This window comes from Bubalus bubalis, chromosome 16 (genome assembly GCF_019923935.1).
Source record: "Bubalus bubalis isolate 160015118507 breed Murrah chromosome 16, NDDB_SH_1, whole genome shotgun sequence".
Classification (NCBI taxonomy): Eukaryota; Metazoa; Chordata; class Mammalia; order Artiodactyla; family Bovidae; genus Bubalus; species Bubalus bubalis.
The window spans coordinates 80,463,846-80,488,323 of NC_059172.1; the positions used below are offsets into that span (position 1 = coordinate 80,463,846).

General features: G+C 38.8%; 1 protein-coding gene across 2 annotated transcripts in view; it reads left to right on the top strand.

Moving 5' to 3' along the window:
- The window catches only part of DYNC2H1 (dynein cytoplasmic 2 heavy chain 1), a 399,828-nt gene that overhangs the window by 371,212 nt on the left and 4,138 nt on the right, over positions 1 to 24,478 (top strand). Inside the window, exon 88 of one of the 2 annotated variants that reach the window (XM_044929810.2) lies at positions 10,886 to 11,002. The exons of the other annotated variant lie outside the window; for it this stretch is intronic. Coding sequence (XP_044785745.2) covers positions 10,886 to 11,002 — 117 coding nt within the window. The remainder of the gene's footprint in view (positions 1 to 10,885; positions 11,003 to 24,478) is intronic. 2 annotated transcript variants of the gene reach the window in all.

Here is a 24,478-nt window from a genome sequence, read left to right on the forward strand (position 1 = left end):
GTTTATCAGTCCAGCAGTGGAAAACGTACCAAAAAAAAAAAAAACCTTAAATAATTCTTTTATTTTTAACTGACATTTTGAAATAGTTTATTGGCATTACTATGGCCTTTGTCTACCAAATATGATAATTATAGTCCAGAGGAAAATACAAAATACAACCTCTCTCTCTTCATCTCTCCACTCAAATAGACCAACCAGTATTCAGTGACAGGACCTCTTTTTTTTTTTTTTTTTTTTTATTGAAGGATAGTTTCTTTACAGAGTTTTGCTTTTTTCTGTCAAACCTCAACATGAATCAGCCATAGGTATACATATATCCCCTCCCTTTTGAACCTCCCTCCCATTTCCCTCCCCAGCCCACCCCTCTAGGTTGATATAGAGCCCCTGTTTGAGTTTCCCATTGGCTATCTTATTTTACATATGTTAATATAAGTTTTCACATTACTCTTTCCATGCATCTCACCCTTTCCTCCCCTCTCCCCATGTCCATAAGTCTATTCTCTATGTCTGTTTCTCCACTGCTGTCCTGTAAATAAATTTCTTCAGTACCATTTTTCTAGGTTCTATATATATGCGTTAGAATACGATATTTATCTTTCTTTTTCTGACTCACTTCACTCTGTATAATAGGTTCTAGGTTCATCCACTTCATGAGAACTGACTCAAATGTGTTCCTTTCTATGGTTGAGTAATATTCCATTGTGTATATGTACCACAGTTTCTTTATCCATCCGTCTATGGACATCTATGCCTGGAAAATCCCATGGACAGAGGAGCCTGGTAAGCTGCAGTCCGTGGGGTTGCGAAGAGTTGAACACGACTGAGCGACTTCACTTTCACTTTTCCCTTTCATGCATTGGAGAAGGAAATGGCAACCCACTCCAGTGTTCTTGCCTGGAGAATCCCAGGGACAGGGGAGCCTGGTGGGCTGCCGTCTGTGGGGTTGTACAGAGTCAGACACGACTGAAGCGACTTAGCAGCAGCAGCAGCAGCATGGACATCTAGGTTTTTTGCATGTTCTAGCTATTGTAAACAGTGCTGCAGTGAACAGTGGGATACATTTTCAATTTTGGTCTTTTTCAATTTTGGTTTTCTCAGGGTATATGCTTTGGAGTGGGATTGCTGGGTCACATGGTTTTATTTGTAGATTTTTTAAGGAATCTCCATACCGTCTTCCATAGTGGCTGTATCAATTTACATTCCTACCAACAGTCCAAGAACATTCCCTTTTCTCCTCACCCTCTCCAGCATTTATCATTTGTAGACTGTTTGATGATGGCCATTCTGACCGGTGTGAGGGGATATCTCATTGCAGTTTTGATTTGCATTTCTCTAATAATGAGCGATGTTGAGCATCTTTTCATGTGTTTGTTAGCCACCTGTATGTCTTCTTTGGAGAAATGTCTGTTTAGGTCTTTTTCCCACTTTTTGATTGGGTTGTTTGTTTTTCTGGTATGGAGTTATATGAGCTGCTTATATATTTTGGAAATTAATCCTTTGTCAGTTTCATTTGCTATTATTTTCTTCCATTCTGAGGGTTGTCTTTTTACCTTGCTTATAGTTTCCTTTGCTGTGCAAAAGCATTTAAGTTTAATGAGGTCTCACTTGTTTGCTTTTGTCATTTTAAGACATATATTTCTAATAGTTTTCATTTTTAAAACTGAGCACTTAATGTGAATATCCTTTTATTGTTATTATCAAGTAGATATTATTTTTAAATCATAGGGGAACTTTAAGAATGCTTAGCAATATGATTTTCTCTGAAAGTCAATCTCTAAAATGATTTGGTGTTTGCAAGATAATGTGATATAAAACTAGGTCAACAAAAAATTATTTTTCTTAAAAACTTAAATGACTGCAGCAATCAAAGGTTTTAAATCTGATATTCTTGTAGCATTAAGTGCTTTGAGTGTCTTATTATATTTACACCAGTTTAATGGGCTTTCAGAGGCTTCTCTCGTGGCTCAGTGGTAAAGAATCTGCCTGCCAGTGCAGGAGGCACAGGTTTGATCCTTGATCCCAGAAGATACCACATGCTAGGGAACAACTAAGCCCATGCACCACAACTGTTGAGCCTGCGCTCTAGAGCCTGGAGCTGCAACTACTGATCCCACGTGCCGCAACTGCTGAAAACCGCGCTCTAGAGTCCATTCTCTGCAACAGGAGAAGCCGCTGCAGTGACCAGCCTGCGCAACACAAGTAGCGGGTCGCTTCCGCTTGCCACAACTGGAGAAAAGCCCATGCGGCAACGAAGACCCGGCACTGCCAAAAATAAGTAGATAAAAATTCTCAAAAAGAAAAATAAAAGCCTTTTAATTCTTATATACTGTTTCATAGCCTGGCCAACTTAATGCTGTCTTCTCATGCCCTCCAAATACAGTAGGAGGCTGAGAACTGGCTGCAATTTCCTGTTTGGGAAGTGTCTCTACTCTAAAACCTCTGACTTTACTTGACACCTTACTGAAAAAGATTCAAAGTGCTGGGATTATGTACTAAGTTCCATTATCTGTTCTAGTCCTTCCCCAGCTTTCAAAAACTTCTAAGAAACCTGATTGTATTTCTTTCTGGAATATAACTTTCCCTAGCATATTCTCCTTTATTCAACCTACATCAAGCCACATACATAATTTTATATTTTCTAGTAGTGACACTAAAAATATAAAAAAACAGATAAAAATATTTTAGTGTTATTTTATTTTACCTAATATATACAACATATTGTTGTTTCAGCATGTAATACATATTTTAAAATTATGAATGACATATTTTACTTTCTCTTTTCTTATACAAAGTCCTTGAAATCCATCGTATATTCTGTATTTATGTCACATCTCATTTCAGACTTGTAACATCTCAAGTGCTCAATAGCATATGTGACCTTGGCTACTGTCTTGGACAGTAGCTCTAGACAGAGAAGGTAATTCCCTAGAGAAAATTAAACATTTTCTGTCATTCAAGTTTATTCTCAATCATTTTTAGTTATTTTTCTTATTAAACAATTACAAACAAATAACAGAAAAGGAAAGAATAGTAAAATAAATCTCCATATTCAAAGTTTTCAAGATTTAGAGATATTCTTCTTTTTCTCTTTTTTTATTGTCTTTGCTGAAGCAAAGTCCAGGCATTTTACTTCTCCATTTCTCAAAAAAAAATTTTCTTACATAAATGTAATATATTGTCACACATACAAAAATTAACAATATTTCCTTGGCATCATTTAATAGCTAATTCACAGCAATATTTACCACTGTCTAAAAAAAAATAATTTCCAATAGTGTGTTCAAATTCAGGTCAAAGTCCAGACACTGTGTTTTGTTATTGCATACCTTATGTCTTTTCACATCTAGATCAAGTTCATCTTTTTATTTCATACCACTGTTACAGAATCAAGGTCACCTCTGCTGTAGAATGATGTTTTCCTGGAATTCTCTTCTTTATCTATGACCCAGCGGATGTTGGCAATTTGATCTCTGGTTGCTCTGCCTTTTCTAAATCCAGCTTGAACATCTGGACATTCTCAGTTCACATACTGCTGAAGCCTGGCTTGGGGAATTTTGAGCATCACTTTGCTAGCATGTGCAATAAGTGCAATTGTGCGGTAGTTTGAGCATTCTTTGGCATTACCTTTCTTTGAGATTGGAATGAAAACTGACCTTTTCCAGTCCTGTGGCCACTGCTGAGTTTTCCAAATTTGCTGGCATATCCATATAATTTCCAATAAAACCTTTATTTTGTCTTATTTAAAAGGATGCACTATATAAGATAATTCTCAATGTCTAAAACTAGTAGATGGATTAGCTTAAATGAATAGCAATAGCTATTCATTGAGCACTTATTGTATATCAGACAATTTTCCAAGTATTTTAAATATGATATTAGAGGAAAACTTTTATTTCCCTTTCCTGTAGTTTTTCCATGTGGAGGAATATTTGCTAATGTTCATATTCCTAGACACTCTCTGCCTTCTACCTGACTCCTCCCTTTCCAGGAAAGGTGTCACTTTATCTGATTATGAGTTTGAGTCAGGAACCCAAGGCTGAATACTGTGCTTTCCTATGCTCTTCTCTTGGGTTACATATTCTGCTCCGCCCCTTCAAGGTAGTCCCTGCATCTGGTGTAGCTGGCTCCTTAGTGTAGTACTGTCATAACTAGGAGTTAAGCCTTCCAAATTCTTGTGTTTGGTATTAGCAAGTACATTTGCCTGGAGATCTATCACATCCATCAAACTATCTTTTTGCAGGAAAAAAAGTAGTATTTTAGGCCTCTCTGCTTTTTCTCATTCCATTGATGCAGAATTACAGATGAAACAGGGTTCCATTTGTTGATACCACTCCAATCTCTGATATATCAATATTATCATTTTATTATATAAACAATAGATGTTGCTTTTTGAAAGTCCATGTTTTAATTTTCTTTAAATTCTGGAGTTGGAGAACGATAGAGGATGAGAGAGAAAAGGACAAATTTAGAGGATTTTATTAGAGGTGGTGGCAGCCATTGGCAGTTGATAGTATATCAGAAGTTCAGGAGATGGGACCAAGAATGTCTCCCATGCATCTGATCAAGCAACTACATGGTCAGTAGTGTCAGTTATTGAAATAAAGCTCTAAAAGAGCAGTATTTAACACCCCACCAAACCCTGGTTAAAAGAGGAAAAGGAGAAGGGGGTGGTAGAGGATGACTTGGTTAGATAGTGTCACTAACTCAATTGAACTTGAGCAAAATCTGGGAGACAGTGGAGGAAGAGGAGCCTGGCATGCTGTGTAGTCCAAGAGGTTGCAAAGAGTTGGACACGACTTAGTGACTTAACTGCAACAATATATATATTACACAGTCAAGTTGTGATGCTATCAATGGAGACTACTTTTACAAATTTCTGTAGAGATCAGTTGAGATCAAAATTCAATATATATCTCAGTTTATATCTCTGTATATGCATATTGAAAAATCAAATCACCAGCATTCGTTGGATCATGGAGAAAGCAAGGGAATTTCAGAAACACGTCTATTTCTGCTTCATCGACTACCATAAAGCCTTTGACTGTGTGGATCACAGCAAACTGTGGAAAATTCTTAAAGAGATGAGAGTATATCAGACCAGCTTACATGTCTCCTGAGAAACCCATATGTGGGTCAAGAAGCAACAGAAATGGACATCAAACAACGGACTTGTTCAGAATGTGGAAAGGAGCACGATGAGGCTGTAATTATCACCCTCCTTATTTAACTTAAATGCAGAGTACATCTGGTCTTCCCAGGTGGCTCAGTGATAAAGAATCCACTGCCAATGCAGGAGACATGGGTTCAAACCCTGGGTCAGAAAGAGCCCCTGGAATAAGAAATGACAACTCCAGTTGTCCAGTTGCCACTGCAGTATTCTTGCCTGGACAATACCTTGGACAGATGAACCTCGTGGGCTACAGTCCAAAGGGTCACAAAGAGTCAGACACGACTGAGCCACTGAGCATGCCTGCACTTAAGGATCATCTTGTGAAATGCTAGGCTGGATGAGTCAGAAGCTGAAATCAAGATTGCAGGAGAAATATCAACCTCAGATACGGAGATTATAGCACTATAATGGCAGAAAGCAAAGAGGTACTAAAGAGCCTGTTGATGAAGGTGAAAGAAGAAAGTGAAAAGGCTGGCTTAAAACTCAACATGCAAAAAACTAAGATTGTGGCATCCGGTCCCATCACTTCATGGCAAATAGATGGGGAAAAAGTGGAAACAGTGGCGAATTGTATTTTCTTGGGCTCCAAAATCACTGCAGATTACCATACTGAAGCCATGAAATTAAAGGTAAATTCCTTCCTTGGAAGGAAAGGTATGATAAACAGTATTAAAAAGCAGAGACATCACTTTATCAACAAAAGGCCCATATAGTTAAAGCTATGGTTTTTCTAGTTGTCATGTACAGATGTGGGAGTTGGAACATAAAGAAGGCTGAGCACCAAAGAACTGATGCTTTCAAATTGTGGTGCTGGAGAAGAGTCCCTTGGACAGCAAGGAGATTAAACCAGTGAATCCTAAAGGAAATCAACCCTGAATATTCATTAGAAGGATTGATGCTGAAGGTGAAGCTTCATCACTTTGGCCACCTGATGCAAAGAGCCAACTCATTGGAAAAGACTGACACTGGGGAAGATTGAAGGCCATAGGAGAGGAGGCAGCAGAGGATGAGATAGTTAGATAGCATCACCAACTCAGTGGACATGAATCGGAGCACACTCTGGGAGGTAACACACAGAAGAGCCTAGTGTGCTGCAGTCCATGGAGTCGCAAAGAGTTGAACATGACTTAGTGATGAAACACCAACAGTAGCATATATACTGTGCATATTACATAGTCACGTTGTGACACTGTCTGTGGGGACTGCTTTTACAAATTTCTATAGAGACCACTTGAGCTCAAACCTCAGTGAAATTTCTGAAAGAGGCCTTAGAAGAATTATGTTGCCTAGGGACTTTCTAGGGCTTCCCTGATAGCTCAGTTGGTAAAGAATCTGCTTTCAATGCAGGAGACCCTGGTTTGAGTCCTGGGTTGGAAGATCCCCCTGGAGAAGGGATAGGCTAGATACAGATTTTCTAGCACTGAAATTAGTGAGCACTTAAATTTTAATCAAAAAATGGGCCAAAGAACTAAACAGACATTTCTCCAAAGAAGACATACAGAGGGCTAACAAACACATGAAAAGATGCTCAACATCACTCATTATCAGAGAAATGCAAATCAAAACCACAATGAGGCACCATCTCATGCCGGTCAGAATGGCTGCTATCAAAATGTCTACAAACAATAAATGCTGGAGAGGGTGTGGAGAAAAAGGAATCCTCTTACACTGTTGGTGGGAATGCAAACTAGTACAGCCACTATGGAGAACAGTGTGGAGATTCCTTAAAAAAATGGAAATAGAACTGCCATATGACCCAGCAATCCCACTGCTGGGCATACACACTGAGGAAACCAGAATTGAAAGAGACACATGTACCCCAATGTTCATTACAGCACTGTTTACAATAGCCAGGACGTGGAAGTAACCTAGATGTCCATCCGTAGACGAATGGATAAGAAAGCTGTGGTACATATACACAATGGAATATTTATTACTCAGCCATTAAAAAGAATGCATTTGAATCAGTTCTAATGAGGTGGATGAAACTGGAGCCTATTATACAGAGTGAAGTAAGTCAGAAAGAAAAACACCAATACAGTATATTAATGCATATATTTGGAATTTGGAAAGGTGGTAATGATGACCCTATATGCGAGACAGCAAAAGAGACACAGATGTAAAGAACAGACTTTTGGACTCTGTGGGAGAAGGCAAGGGTGGGATGATTTGAGAGAATAGCATTGAAACATATATATTACCATATGTGAAATAGATCACCAGTCCAAGTACGATACATGAAACAGGGCACTCAAAGCCCGTGCACTCAGACAACCCTGAGGGATGGGATGGGGAGGGAGGTGGGAGGGGGGTTCAAGATGGGGAACACATGTACACCTGTGGCTGATTCATGTCAATGTATGACAAAAATCACTACAATATTGTAAAGTAGCCTCCAATTAAAATAATTAATTAAAAAAATTTTAATTTACTTTTCTTCAAGGCTATACTTAAGCAACCCTTAAAGTGGCCTTATAACATCATATCAGCAGTACAGAAAGAATATTGAACTTAGGGATTCAGTAATTCTGTTTTTATCCCAACTCTTTCATTGACAAACAAGTTGTTTATGTTTTTGTGGTAAAGCAACTAATCAGAACTGTTTGTCAAGGCATACTCTACTAATACTCTTCCGATAACCATCCTTTAACTATAATGTAGTTGAAAATAATTTCAGCTCTTTGAACTTCATGCATTCCCCTACCTCTAAAATTCTATAGTATGTTAAAACTTCAAAGGCACTAAACAATACTTATAAGATTGTTTTATTTTCTATCAAGTTCAAATTGTAAGAATATAGATATGGATGTGAATTCAAAATGCAGACTCTACATTTATTATCAGAAACCGAAAGAATGAACTTAAAAAATATGAAGCTAACATTACCAAAATATTTATATTTTTATTTTCATAATTTCATAAATTTACACTAAGGTTAATTTAGAGTAAGAGATGAACTCCTTTTTTTTTTTAATATATTTATTTTTGGCTGTGTCTCTAGTTGTGACTGGAGAAGGAAATGGCAACCCACTCCAGCATTCTCGCCTGGAAAATCCCATGGACAGAGCCTGGTGGGCTGCAGTCCCTGGCGTTGCAAAGAGTCGGGCACGACAGAGCTACTATCACCCACACTAGTTGAGGCACGTGAGTATAGTTGCCCTGTGAAATGTGGAATTACTTCCCTGACCAAGGATTGAACCTATGGAAGACAGATTTTTTTTTAATTAATTAATTAATTTTATTTGGAGGATAATTACTTTACAATATTGTAGTGGTTTTTGCCATCAGATCAGATCAGTCGCTCAGTCGTGTCCGACTCTTTGCGACCCCATGAATCGCAGCACGCCAGGCCTCCCTGTCCATCACCAACTCCCGGAGTTCACTCAGACTCATGTCCATCGAGTCAGGGATACCATCCAGCCATCTCATCCTCTGTCGTCCCCTTCTCCTCTTGCCCCCAGTCGCTCCCAGCATCAGAGTCTTTTCCAATGAGTCAACTCTTCACATGAGGTGGCCAAAGTATTGGAGTTTCAGCTTTAGCATCATTCCTTCCAAAGAAATCCCAGAGCCGATCTCCTTCAGAATGGACTGGTTGGATCTCCTTGCAGTCCAAGGGACTCTCAAGAGGCTTCTCCAACACCACGGTTCAAAAGCATCAATTCTTCGGCACTCAGCCTTCTTCACAGTCTAACTCTCACATCCATACATGACCACAGGAAAAACCATAGCCTTGACTAGACGGACCTTTGATGGCAAAGTAATGTCTCTGCTTTTGAATATGCTATCTAGGTTGGTCATAACTTTCCTTCCAAGGAGTAAGCGTCTTTTAATTTCATGGCTGCAGTCACCATCTGTAGTGATTTTGGAGCCCAGAAAAATAAAGTCTGACACTGTTTCCACTGTTTTCCCATCTATTTCCCATGAAGTGATGGGACCAGATGCCATGATCTTCATTTTCTGAATGTTGAGCTTTAAGCCAACTTTTTCACTCTCCACTTTTACCTTCGTCAAGAGGCTTTGAGTTCCTCTTCACTTTCTGCCATAAGGGTGGTGTCATCTGCATATCTGAGGTTATTGATATTTCTCCCAGCAATCTTGATTCCAGCTTGTGTTTCTTCCAGACCAGCGTTTCTCATGATCTACTCTGCATAGAAGTTAAATAAACAAGCTGACAATATACAGCCTTGACGTACTCCTTTTCCTATTTGGAACTAGTCTGTTGTTCCATGTCCAGTTCTAACTGTTGCTTCCTGACCTGCATACAAATTTCTCAAGAGGCAGATCAGGTGGTCTGGTATTCCCATCTCTTTCAGAATTTTCCACAGTTTATTGTGATCCACACAGTCAAAGGCTTTGGCATAGTCAATAAAGCAGAAATAGATGTTTTTCTGGAACTCTCTTGCTTTTTCCATGATCCAGCAGTTGTTGGCAATTGATCTCTGGTTCCTCTACCTTTTCTAAAACCAGCTTGAACATATGGAAGTTCACAGTTCACATATTGCTGAAGCCTGGCTTGGAAAATTTTAAGCATTACTTTACTAGCGTGTGAGATGAGTGCAATTGTGCAGTAGTTTGAGCATTCTTTGGCATTGCCTTTCTTTGGGATTGGAATGAAAACTGACCTTTTCCAGTCCTGTGGCCACTGCTGAGTTTCCAAATTTGCTGGCATATTGAGTGCATCACTTTCACAGCATCATCTTTCGGGATTTGAAATAGCTCAACTGGAATTCCATCACCTCCACTTTTGTTCGTAGTGATGCTTTCTAAGGCCCACTTGAGTTCACATTCCAGGATGTCTGGCTCTAGGTCAGTGATCACACTATCGTGATTATCTGGATAGTGAAGATCTTTTTTGTATAGTTCTTCTGTGTATTATTGCCATCTCTTCTTAATACCTTCTGCTTCTGTTAGGTCCATACCATTTCTGTCCTTTATCAAGCCCATCTATGCATGAAATGTTCCTTTGGTATCTCTGATTTTCTTGAAGAGATGTCTAGTCTTTCCCATTCTGTTGCTTTCCTCTATTTCTTTGCATTGATCGCTGAAGAAGGCTTTCAGCCACAGGTGCACATGTGTCCCCACTTCCTGAACCCACCTCCCTCCCACCCTATCTGTCTGGCTTGTCCCAGAGCACTGGCTTTGGGTGCCCTGCTTTGCACATCAAACCTGCAGTGGGGAAGACAGGTTCTGAACCAGTGGACCACCAGGGAAGTCACCAGTTTTTTTTTCCTTTTTTTTATTCTTTCAGCTGTGTGTGACATGTTAAAAATTATTTTGCATTAACCTTTCTGAATTTTGTTCTGTTCTTTAGAAAATGATGTCAGAATTCCAAGCAAGGAGCACTTGTTTTTTTCTCTAGTGTGCTTATCTTTCCCCTTCCTGGAAAAGGAGTAACATTTTGGCTTTTGTCATTATATTTCTATTATTCTAGTGCCAAGGCACATGCAATTGTATAACTGATGACATTTGTAAGTATTTTTTTCTCAAATGTTTGCTAAAATTCAGGACTAAGCCTAAAGGAATCTCACAGTGAACACTGGTCCAGGCCTTCTCCTTCATTATTCTCAGATAAAATACCATAGTCTTTGTTTGAACACTGTTTGAAAGTATAGTTACAATGGAAATTGTCGCCTTCCTTCTGAAGATATAATAGAGTAACTCCTGTCGTTTCAGACTGTAATATGTATTTTAATGATTTGTAAATCTCTGTGGCAGATCAGTGGCTTACTGCTGGAAGGATGCAGTTTTGATGGAAATCGACTTTCTGAAAATCAGCATGATTCTCCTAGTGTATCATCAGTTCTCCCTTGTTTTATGGGCTGGATTCCACAGGTAATACATTTTTAACAGGGACAGCTTTAATCAATTCATTTTTGGATTGTATCTTTTTAATAAGATGTTCTTGGCCTATGAATTTTTTGTTTACTTTTTGATCTCACCTGCATTTGAACAAATTTATATTCAAAATACTGTGTCCTTTATTATATTTAAGATGTATAGGACTTTTTTTTCTTTGAGGGGGATGTTAGTTCTAGAAGGTCTTGTAGGCCCTCATAGAACCGTTCACCTTCAGCTTCTTCAGCATTACTGGTCAGGGCATAGACTTAGATTACTGTGATATTGAATGGTTTCTCTTGGAAATGAACAGAGATCATTCTGTTGTTTTTGAGATTGCATCCAAGTACTGCATTTTGGACACTTCTTGACTATGATGGCTACTCAATTCTTCTAAGGGATTCTTGCCCACAGTAATTATAGCAGACAGGAATTCAAAAGTAGGAAGTCAAAAAATGTGTGGAGTAACAGGCAAATTTGGCCTTGGAGTACAGAATGAAGCAGGGCAAAGGCTAATAGAGTTTTGCCAAGAGAACACACTGGTCATAGTAAACACCCTCTTTCAACAACACAAGAGAAGACTCTACACATGGACATCACCAGATGGTCAATACCAAAATCAGCTTGATTATATTCTTTGCAGCCAGAGATGGAGAAGCTCTATACAGTCAGCAAAAACAAGACCAGGAGCTGACTGTGGCTTAGATCATGAACTCCTTATTGCCAAATTCAGACTGAAATTGAAAAAAGTAGGGAAAACCGTTAGACCATTCAGGTATGACCTAAATCAAATCCCTTATGATTATACAGTGGAAGTGACAAATATTCAGGGGACTAGATCTGATAGAGTGCCTGATGAACTATGGATGGAGGTTTGTGACATTGTACAGGAGACAGGGAGCAGATCATCCCCAAGAAAAAGAAATGCAAAAAGGCAAAATGGTTGTCTGAGAAGGCCTTACAGATAGCTGAGAGAGGAAGAGAAATGAAAGGCAAAGGAGAAAAGGAAAGATATACCCATTTGAATGCAGAATTTCAAAGAATAGCAAGGAGAGATAAGAAAGTCTTCCTCAGTGATCAGTGCAAAGAAACAGAGGAAAACAATACACTGGGAAAGACTAGAGATCTCTGCAAGAAAATTAGAGATACCAAGAGAACACTTCATGCAAAAATGGACTCAATAAAGGACAAAAATGGTATGGACCTAACAGAAGCAGAAGATATTCAGAAGAGGTGGCAAGAATACACAGAAGAACTATACAAAAAAGATCTTTATGACCTGGATAACCACGATGGTGTGGTCACTCACCTAGAACCAGACATCCTGGAATGTGAAGACAAGTGGGCCTTAGAAAGCATCACTACAAACAAAGCTAGTGGAGGTGATGGAATTCCAGTTGAGCTCTTTCAAATCCTGAAAGATGATGCTGTGAAAGTGCTTCACTCAATATGCCAGCAAATTTGGAAAACTCATCAGTGGCCACTGAACTGGAGAGGTCAGTTTTCATTCCAGTCCCAAAGAAAGGCAATGCCAAAGAATGCTCAAACGACTGCACAACTGCACTCATCTCACACACTAGCAAAGTAATGCTCAAAATTCTCCAAGGCAGGCTTCTACAGTGCGTGAACCGTGAACTTCCAGATGTTCAAGCTGGATTTAGAAAAGGCAGAGGAACCAGCGATCAAACTGCCAACATCCATTGGATCACCGAAAAAGCGAGAGTTTCATAAAATCATCTACTTCTGCTTTATTGACTATGCCAAACCTTTGACTGTGTGGATCACAACAAACTGTGGAAAATTCTGCAAGAGATGGGAATACCCGACCTCCTGACCTGCCTTCTGAGAAATCTGTATGCAGATCAAGAAGCAACAGTTAGAACTGGACATGGAACAACAGACTGGTTCCAAATTGGGAAAGTAGTACGTCGAGGCTGTATATTGTCACCCTACTCATTTAACTTATATGCAGAGTACATCATGAGAAACGCTGGGCTGGATGAAGCACAGCTAGAATCAAGATTGCCAGGAGAAATATCAATAACCTCAGATATGCAGATGACATCTTATGGCAGAAAGTGAAGAGGAACTAAAGAGCCTCTTGATGAAAGTGAAAGAGTTAGCTTAAAACTCAACATTCAGAAAACTAAGATCATGGCATCTGATCCCATCACTTCATGACAAATAGATGGGGAAACAATGGAAACAGTGGCTGACTTTTATTTTCTGGGTTCCAAAATCACTGCAGATGGTGACTGCAGCCATGTAAATTAAAAGACGCTTTCTCCTTGGAAGAAAAGCTGTAACTACCCTTTTAACCAACACCATATTAAAAAGCAGAGACATTACTTTGCCAACAAAGGTCTGTCTAGTCAAGGCTATTGTTTTTCCAGTATGGATGTGGATTATATATGGATGTGAAAGTTGGACTATAAAGAAAGCTGAGTGCTGCAGAATTGCTGCTTTTGAACTGTGGTGTTGGAGAAGACTCTTGAGGGTCCCTTGGACAGCAAGGTGATCAAACCAGTCCATCCTAAAGGAGATCAGTCCTGATTATTCACTGGAAGGACTGATGTTGAAGCTGAAACTCCAGTACTTTGGCCACCTGATGTGAAGAGGTGACTCATTTGAAAAGACCCTGATGCTGGGAAAGGGTGAAAGTGGGAGGAGAAGGGGATGACAGAGGATTAGATGGTTGGATGGCATCACCGACTCAAGGGACATGAGTTTGAGTGTACTCGAGGCGTTGGTGATAGACAGGGAGGCCTGGAGTGCAGCAGTACATGGGGTCGCAAAGAGTCGGACACAGCTGAGCTACTGAACTGAACTGATAGGACATTTTAAAGCCTTTATTTTGTTATGAAAAGAATAACATCATAATTTTAATTTCTAAATAAGCTTTAGTCTAAAAAGAAAAAAACGCTAAATGGTTATGTGAACTACCAGTGTTCCTGTTATTTTCAGCAATGTGCTAAATGCTTTATATACTTTACCTTATATACTTTTCTGAGTAGCCCTGCAAGGTGGATATTATTATTCCTATTTTCAAATGTGGAAATGTGTTCACATAGTTTAAATGAGGAAATATGTGGTCACATAACTTAAATGTGTTTCATATAGCTAAGCATGCAGAAATCGAAAGCAGCACAATGTTAATACATATCTGGTTTTTATATCATACCTTGTCATTATGCTCTTGATTGGCAAATGAAGAAAACTGTCTTGACAGAGACTTATTAAATTAACTTTTCCCTTTTAAGGGGCTTCCCTTGTGGCTCAGCTCGTAAAGAAAGAATCTGTCTGTAATGCGGGAGACCTGGGTTCAATACCTGGGTTGGGAAGATCCGCTGGAGAAGGGAAGGGCTACCCACTCCAGTATTCTTGCCTGGAGAATTCCATGGACTGTGTAGTCATGGGTTCCAAAAGAGTCAGACACGACTGAGCCACTTTGACTTTCCCTTTTAAAGTCTAAAAATAAAATAAAATTAAAAAAAAAAAACCTTCAATTTTTTAACAATGGAACTTGAGGGAAACTTACTTAACAATAGAATTTTTAAATGTAAGTATGAATACATGTAAGCTTAAAGTTTTGATTTATATATAGTCACCAACAAAACAATTTCTTATACCATTTACTATAAGAAAAAATAATTTTCTAGTTGGGAAATATTTCATTGAATTTTCCAATTATTATAATTCCTTTTGTAAAGTAAAAAATAAAAAACAGAATATGTATTTTAAAATAGAAACTAATAAAACCATAACAGTTACTGCTCAGAGATATATAAGAGCATCCTCTGACCTAAAAGAACATACATTTCTGAGAAACTCTCCATTTCCCCCCACCATATAAGCTTCATTTTCTCTTATGAAATGAGAGAAGGTGAAATTACTTTATTTCTATCAAGCTATTGATTCATGTAAGAAATTGGTATATCAAACAATTATGGATTATACACATTAGGTGTATGAACCAGATTGAAAGTTATATATAAAAGTTAAGGTTAAGATAACATATAAAGTTGTATATGATGCCAGTTTTTTAATTATGTAAAGTGTTAATTCTTTGGCAAACAAAATTAAAAGCCATATAGTGACCTTGATGAAGAGGGAAGGTAGGACATGTATAAACTGGTTCACTTATGGAGCTGCTGCTACTGCTAAGTCGCTTCAGTCGTGTCTGACTCTGTGCGACCCCATAGACGGCAGCCCACCTGGCTCCTCTGTCCCTGGGATTCTCCAGGCAAAAACACTGGAGTGGGTTGCCATTTCCTCCTCCAACGCATGAAAGTGAAAAGTAAAAGTAAAGTCGTTGAGTCGTGTCCGACTCTTCACGACCGCATGGACTGCAGCCTACCAGGCTCCTCCATCCATGGGATTTTCCAGGCAAGAATACTGGAGTGGGGTGCCATTGCCTTCTCCTCACTTACAGAGAAATCCCAGCAATAAAAATAGAGAGCATGGAGAATACCTGAGTAGGCATAAATGCAGAAGACAATGACCTCAAGCAATACCCACATAACTGACCATAAACTGAATGCAAATCAAAAATGCAGTGTTGTAATGGGCTGTATAAAAAGCAACATTACCTTGTGAGACTTGGAATTTATCCTTCTACAACATTTTGCTCTGAGTATCATTTCTATACCATTTTATTTACCATACTTTAAAAAACAGGACTGGAATGGAAAGCTAAAAATAATTTAATTCGAAAAATAGCTCATGTAAAGAGAGATAAAATGAACTGGCCTAGTCAATAAAAGTGATTATTGAGAGATAAGACAAATTTATTATTTTTGTAAAAGGGATTTCCTCCAAGGCTTTTGCAGTTTTTCCTGACACATAATGGAAGAATATAAGGTGCTTCCCCACCTCTTTTTCCCCCTCCTTCCTTAACTGAGGCTCATTTTCTCATACAACCCTACTGTTTTGACTGCCTCCTGGATCAACTAAGAGGGGAGAGAATATGGAGCATGTTGCTAAATGTTTCAGAACACAGAATTTTGGAGTCTAACAGACTAAATCCCATTCCAAGCTCTCAAACTTATGATCTGGGTGATTTGGTCGGTCTCAATGAGCCTTATTTGAAAGTGGAGACTGGTGTTTCCTGTAGAACCATGTTAAGGCCCTGTATCTGTGAAGTACTCAGCAGGGTAAGTACTAACTTACATGGTTAGTTAATACACATGGTAAGTCTCACTTATCCTGATGTGAACATTTTAAATGTTTTTATAATAGTATGATAACAATTATTTCATATGGTACTTTACAGTACACTAAGTGCTTTCATTCCGATCCCAAAGAAAGGCAATGCAAAAGAATGCTCTAACTACCACACAATTGCACTCATCTCACACGCTAGTAAAGTAATGCTCAAAATTCTCCAAGCCAGGCTTCAGCAATATGTGAACCATGAACTTCCAGATTTTCAAGCTGGTTTTAGAAAAGGCAGAGGAACCAGAGATCAAATTGCCAACATCCGCTGAATCATCGAAAAAGCAAGAGAGTTCCAGAAAAACATCTATTTCTGCTTTATTGACTATGCCAAAGCCTTTGACTGTATGGATCAAAATAAACTGTGGGAAATTCTGAAAGAGATGGGAATACCAGACCACCTGACGTGCCTCTTGAGAAACCTGTATGCAGGTCAGGAAGCAACAGTTAGAACTGGACATGGAACAACAGACTGGTTCCAAATAGGAAAAGGAGTACATCAAGGGTGTATATTGTCACCCTACTTATTTAATTTATATGCAGAACATCATGAGAAACGCTGGACTGGAAGAAACACAAGCTGGAATCAAGATTGCAGGGAGAAATATCAATAACCTCAGATATGCAGATGACACCACCCTTATGGCAGAAAGTGAAGAGGAACTCAAAAGCCTCTTGATGAAAGTGAAAGTGGAGAGTGAAAAAGTTGGCTTAAAGCTCAACATTCAGAAAACGAAGATCATGGCGTCCGGTCCCATCACTTCATGGGAAGTAGATGGGAAAACAGTGGAAACAATGTCAGACTTTATTTTTGGGGGCTCCAAAATCACTGCAGATGGTGACTTGCAGCCATGAAATTAAAAGACGCTTACTCCTTGGAAGGAAAGTTACGACCAACCTAGATAGCATATTCAAAAGCAGAGACATTACTTTGCCAACAAAGGTCTGTCTAGTCAAGGCTATGGTTTTTCCTGTGGTCATGTATGGATGTGAGAGTTGGACTGTGAAGAAGGCTGAGCGCCGAAGAATTGATGCTTCTGAATTGTGGTGTTGGAGAAGCCTCTTGAGAGTCCCTTGGACTGCAAGGAGATCCAACCAGTCCATTCTGAAGGAGATCAGCCCTGGGATTTTTTTGGAAGGCATGATGCTAAAGCTGAAACTCCAGTACTTTGGCCACCTCATGTGAAGAGTTGACTCATTGGAAAAGACTCTGATGCTGGGAAGGATTGGGGGCAGGAGGAGAAGGGGACGACAGAGAATGAGACGGCTGGATGGCATCACTGACTCGATGGACATGAGTCTGAGTGAACTCCGGGAGTTGGTGATGGACAGGGAGGCCTGGCATGCTGCGATTCATGGGGTCACAAAGAGTCAGACACGACTGAGTGACTGAACTGAACTGAAGTGCTTTCAATCATCATTCAATACTTAAGTTCCTGTTATATACCATGTTCTGAACAGTGGGGTAACAAAATAAATTTCTTCCTTCAAAGAGTCTTCTGTTGAGTAGAGACAAAGGGGAAGAGAAACTATTCAGTTCAAAGTTACAGAAGTGCATTTATGGAGGATTACATAAAATGTTTTGGCAGATGAAGGAGACCTCAGCTCTATCATGTGTAAGCAGAAGAGGGAAAGTCCAATGATCTCACAGGGAAAGGAAGAATCTTCCCAAAACTGTATTCACAATAGAAGTATGAAAAGTTCAAGGACAAATTCAAAAATGGTAGGACCAAGGCATTCCGTATAGAAGGGGACGTAGTTTTGAATGCATGGAGATATGAAAAGAATTTAGGTTCTTCTGGGAACTGCCAAGTATAGTACAAATGTACTGCTGCTGCTGCTGCTAAGTTGCTTCAGTCGTGTTCGACTCTGTGCGACCCCAGAGACGGCAGCCCACGAGGTGCCCCCATCCCTGGGATTCTCCAGGCAAGAACACTGGAGTGGGTTGCCATTTTCTTCTCCAGTGCATGAAAGTGAAAAGTGAAAGTGAAGTCGCTCAGTCGTGTCCAACTCTTTGCGACCCCATGGACTGCAGCCTTCCAGGCTCCTCCGTCCAATGGATTTTCCAGTCAAGAGTACTGGAGTGGGGTGCCATCGCCTTCTCCATGGAATGATTCAAATCGAAGAATAATAGGGGATGTAGTCAGAAAAAAAGGCTGAGCCCAAATATGACAAGCCTTGGAGCCATGCCAAGGAGTTGAGCATGTCTTATGATCAATAGAAAGTCATTAAGAATTCAGAACATGTGTGTGGTAAGATCAGATTTTTAGTTTTAGAAAATTGGTCTAGCACTGAGAGAACTGAAAATTGACATAGAGTGAAATACAATCACATATGTTTTCACAGTAATCCTCTGAGTTTGGTAGAGCAGTTTTTCTCTGTTTTTCTGAGGAAAAAACTGCAAATCTGGTAAACTAAGTGATTTGTTATGGGTCCCCCAATAGTAGCATTAGTATTTGAATAATAGCAACGAATATTCATCTGTATTGATTATGTGTCAAACACTGTACAGAATGTTTAGAATATAAGATAGTTAGGCCTTCCAAAAATATTTGAAATAGGAAATACTGAGATAGGAAAATATTGTTATAAAAACATTTAAAAACATTAAAAATGTTATCATCTCCATTGTAAACTCAGAAAACAGAAGTTTAAAAGACTGTGTAGCTTGATCAAGGTAGGCAACCTATAGTATAAACTAGCGTTTAGGAAACTACAGACCACAGGCCAGATCCAGTGCACTGCTTATTTTTGTGCAGCCCACAGTAATGTGATCATGAATGACTTGTATCTTTTTAAATAGATGAAAAACTCAGAAGGATAGTATTTTATGACATGTAAAAGTTAACTGAAATTAATTAAGTGAATTTTGGTGTCCATGAAGAAAATTTTGTGTGGAAAACAGCTCTGCTCATTCATGTAGATGCTTCCAGACTGCTGCAGCGGAGTTAAAGATACAGTTACATCCAAGACATATAGCCCATAAATTCTGAAATTATTTACTATCTGGCCTCTTACAGAAAAGTTTGCTGACTCTGTATAAACTGTCAAACTCTCCAACTTCTGCTTGAGTTAAGTATTATTTTGTTCAAGAAATTATTTTTTATGCCAGCTATATCTGTCTTTAATAAGCTTTTCAGAATTTGGTGGGGATCATCATATTTTAATGCATTTTTACCAGAGGGTAGGAACCAATATAAAATCGAAGGAAGCATCAACATCAACTTACATAAACAAGTAAACGAGTTCCTTTTCCACTTACTCTGACAGCTACTTTATTGCAGAAAATGCAGAATCATTTAGTAAGCTTAAATAAAATCATGAAGTTCAGAACTTTGGTAGCTAATTCCTTTTGGGCCTGAATAAGGTTATTCCACAAACTATTTGCATCATATTATCTGATACCTAAGGAAAAAGACGGAGAAGGCAATGGCACCCTACTCCAGTACTCTTGCCTGGAAAATCCCATGGACGGAGGAGCCTGGTAGGCTGCAGTCCATGGGGTTGCTAAGAGTCGGACACGACTAAGTGACTTCACTTTCACTTTTCACTTTCATGCATTGGAGAAGGAAATGGCAGCCCACTCCAGTGTTCTTGCCTGGAGAATCCCAGGGACAGAGAAACCTGGTAGGAGGCCGTCTATGGGGTCGCACAGAGTTGGACACGACTGAAGCAACTTAGCAGCAGCAGCAGCAAGGAGAAAGAAGGGCTTCCCCAAAGGCTCAACAGGGAAGAATCTGCCTGCAGTGCAGGTTCCACAAGAGATGCAGGTTGATCCCTGGTTTGGGAAGATCTCCTGGAGGAAGGCATGGCAACTCTCTCCAGCACTCTTGCCTGGAGAATCCCATGGACGGAGGAGCCTGGCAGACTGCGGTCTCTGGGGTCGCACAGAGTCAGATAGCGCTGAGCGTGCATGCACATGTGCATCTGACATCTGAAAGTTCTGAACAACTCTGTTTCAGTGGAAACAGGCCCAGTCATTTGCACAGTCATTTGCACAGCCAGTCATTTGCACAGCATTGCTGTGAGGTGCATGGTGTTTACATCATAAAAGAGCGTTTTAGGTTGTGAAAGACCGAAGAACTTACATGGTAATACTTAAAAAAGGATCAGTTCAGTTCAGTTCAGTTGCTCAGTCATGTCCGACTCTTTGCGACGCCATGAATTGCAGCATGCCAGGCCTCCCTGTCCATCACCAACTCCCGGAGTTCACTCAAACTCACGTCCATTGAGTCAGTGACGCCATCCAGCCATCTCATCCTCTGTCGTCCCCTTCTGCTCCTGCCCCCAATCCCTCCCAGCATCAGAGTCTTTTCCAGTGAGTCAACTCTTTGCATGAGGTAGCCAGAGTACAGAGTACCCTGGGTGTTCCTTCCAAAGAACACCCAGGACCGATCTCCTTTAGAATGGACTGATTGGATCTCCTTGCTGCCTCTTGAGAAACCTATATGCAGGTCAGGAAGCAAGAGTTAGAAGTGGACATGGAACAACAGACTGGTTCCAAATAGGAAAAGGAGTTCGTCAAGGCTGTATATTGTCACCCTGCTTATTTAGCTTATATGCAGAGTACATCATGAGAAACGCTGGGCTGGAAGAAGCACAAGCTGGAATCAAGATTGCCGGGAGAAATATCAATAACCACAGATATGCAGATGACACCACCCTTATAACAAAGGATATGAATAGCTAATTCTTAGGACTTTTATTGAGGAAAGTAGGAGGTTTACTATTGCTTCTGTTATATGTAATGTACTTTGTCAGCTAACAAAATTCTAAGTAGGAATGTCCAAAAGAATTAAAAGGTAGTAAAATGCTGGTGCTGTTTTCCTAGTGTTTCTGTTTACCATTATCTATGTTCAGCAAGTAATATATCCTACACTCACATGATTCATTTATGCGTTCATTCATTCATTCATTCATGATGCAGATTCTTAAGGTTCTTCCAGTTCCAGCTCAGTACTGGGGGTTAAATTAACATGTGCCAAATTAAGATTCCCCTAAGGGATTTTACCCAAAAAAGCATTCACTTTCTCCAAAGTGTTCTACACTGCATTTTTCCATAATGGTTCTCAGAAAACTTGTTCAGTATACAAATTTAAGTTTAGAAATTCATGGTGTTTTTGAGAATGTTAAAAACTGAGAATTCCCAAAAGTTTCCTAACACGTAAGCCTTTTCCTGCACCTGCACCCCACCTCCATCAGGATCTAGTGTTCCACATAACAGGGCAATACTACCTTTTGAGGTAGGTCAGTCTTTATAATGCCCTGTTCTTACATTCCATAGGAAGTCAGTTTGCCTTTCTTCTGTTTTTCCAGTGGAGAGCATTACTTAGGGTCTGTCAGCCGCACAGTAACATAGAAATTGTGGCCCAGCCTGAGCCCCACAGGCCTGTCTCTGCCTTCCAGGAGGTGTCAGAGTCGCCAGCTCAGCGTTAGAAACAGTTTCATTCCCAGGGAAATTATGACTATAAAATGATTACACATGCCACTCACAGGATAAAATCATAGATGCTGAAAACCCTGCCTTTTATATACTCTGATTTAAAACTACTAAAAATTACTATTTTTTTCTATGTGACTTTTTTTTCTTAAGGACTTACTCTGAAAGCAATGTTGTTAGCATTGTATTATTGAAAAACAATGAAGTAGTTCTCTCCCAAAATACATTTTAAGGAGTGGCTAGACATTCTTGACAGAACAGAGTCTTTCAAAATATTTATTGTTGGCAGGTTGTTTAATTTCCTGTTCTGAAATAGTTATTTTTTCAGGGTTGCATTACTCATAATGCCACTTTTATGTACATTAAACTTCTGATTTCCTCACATCTTCTTTTCTAAAGAGAATAGCTGTTCATTGACTTGGTTCAATATAGAAGAAGTTAGTTGGACCTTATGCACAAATAAGTTGGACCTTATGCATAAAGCTATTTCTCATCATGTGAAGTTTGCCTTCACATGTTTTATTATAGTGAAATTTGAATTGATATTGGCAAAATAGTTATCATGATTCACCTGGGGTTAATTTGGATGTTTTTTTTGTTGTTCTCTGGTGTTATTTTATTTTGTTATTTTCTTTGGTTTGTTGGCTAAGTGATACCTATTATCACCATTTGACTTTGTAAACAGCTTCTTTTACTTATTAGCATGTTGCCTTCTATTTGCTGTACATATATACTTTTAAGTCACTTTCCCTGGGGCCTAGGCATGAGTGTGAGTAATCACAATATATAGGTTTTTATATGTTTAATTTTAATAATTTCAAACTAAGTTGTTTATGTAATATGAAATATTTGAAGTCCTGCTAATGTATCTCTTTTTTTGCATTGAGCTCTTAGTATATTTATTAATAATTAATAAAATTTTAGTTTCATCCAAATATTTCTGCCCAGCAGGGTCTTATGCTTTTTCTGTTAAGATAAACATATTAAAGAGGGAGTTGTGCCATAAGAATTTAATTCAGTTAACAATATTTATGAAACTTCTGTCTGCATAAGATCTGCTGAGTGAGAATGACAAAGCACTTAGCTCTATTACTTTGGTCATTTATTTATTGGTTACCTAAGAGCAAGTCTATTTAACTTTTTTACAGGAGGTTTTAACATTTACCATGTACAAGATTTTGAGAAGTTAAATGTTAAGTAGCAGCTATGGTACTTTGCTTTTAAAACACTGTGGGTTTTTGCTGGGGAGATTTGTACCCTCACTTAAACATAAAGCCTACAACCAAAAGCAGGTTTGGAAGGATTTGGAAATATATACAAACACTAGTAAATTGATAGTGAATATTCAAAGAATCAACTTTCTATTATTCTTAGATTCTTGATTTAAAGAGAAAATTGCTTGGTGTTAAAATGAAGAGATATAAAGAAATCTTCTGAATAGAAAGTGATAGCATTATAAAACATTTCAGTGTGATGTTTTATTTTCATTTTTGAGCATAGAAGTTAGATGAAACAAAGCAAATATCAGGTGGCAGAGAAAGATAATTTAAGACCTTTCCTGGGATTATAAATAGACATTCAAAGATTCACATCATTTCAGTTCAACAAATATGTGATGTTTGTCTGCTCTTTGCTGAAGAATTTAAAGGCAATACCAAAAGAAAGCCTGCACTAGGTTACTAACTTTAGGAACGGCTAAGGTGTTATGAAAATTACAGGAATTTCTGAATCCTAAAGCTTTGCCATTTAAGCAAAATTGGAAAAGAGGGAAGAGATTAGGCAGTGACTAAAAATGGTTGAAAATTCTCTTTATACCAAATTCCATATTTTTTCTGAGGCCCCACTCAGGATTCATTCTCTCCATTAATCCTTGTTAGGTTAATATATCCCAGAGTAGTAGTTTACTTTGATTTTGTAAAGTACTAATTTTTCCAGAAATTGCGTTCTAAATATTTAATGTGTATGCTGTTTCCTAAACTAAACTATGGAGAAGGCAACGGCACCCCACTCCAGTACTCTTGCCTGGAAAATCCCATGGATGGAGGAGCCTAGTAGGCTGTAGTCCATGGGGTCGCTAAGAGTCGGACACAACTGAGCGACTTCACTTTCACTTTTCACTTTCATGCATTGGAGAAGGAAATGACAACCCACTCCAGTGTTCTTGCCTGGAGAATCCCAGGGACGGGGGAACCTGGTGGGCTGCCATCTATGGGGTCGCACAGAGTCGGACACGACTGAAGTGACTTAGCAGCAGCAAACTAAATTATAAGTTTCAAAGATGATTATTCTTTTCCCTATTTGAATATATATTGAAATTCTTAAACTTTATAATTCCAGGGAGAATGTTAGCACATAAATGCTGGTAAATGAGTGGATGAGTAAGTGACAGAATCATCAATACAAACATAGAGAAAAAAATTAGAAAGATTCAAGGCAGATGGTTTTTCTATCTATTTAGATAATGATTCTTCATAAAGAATACATTTTCTCATGTACATTTCTTATGTTATTGTTTAGAAATGAATGAGTTTTAAAGGGACTTAACTGATTTGTATCAAGGACTTAGAAAAGTTAGAACATTATTTTCATGTTTGTTTGAGTAATAGAGAGAAGGCTTGAAAAAGATAATCAAAATTCCATATGATACGACTCTTTTTTTTTTAATGTTTTAAATTTTTTCATGAAGCAAAAAATATTTTTATTTCTCTCTATCCTAGCACCATCCATGACATGTAGCAGATGGTAAAAAGCTGGGACTTTTCTTAAACTGATTTTACAGTTAGTAAGAATTAAAGAAAATGTATGCATATGTAGTCCTA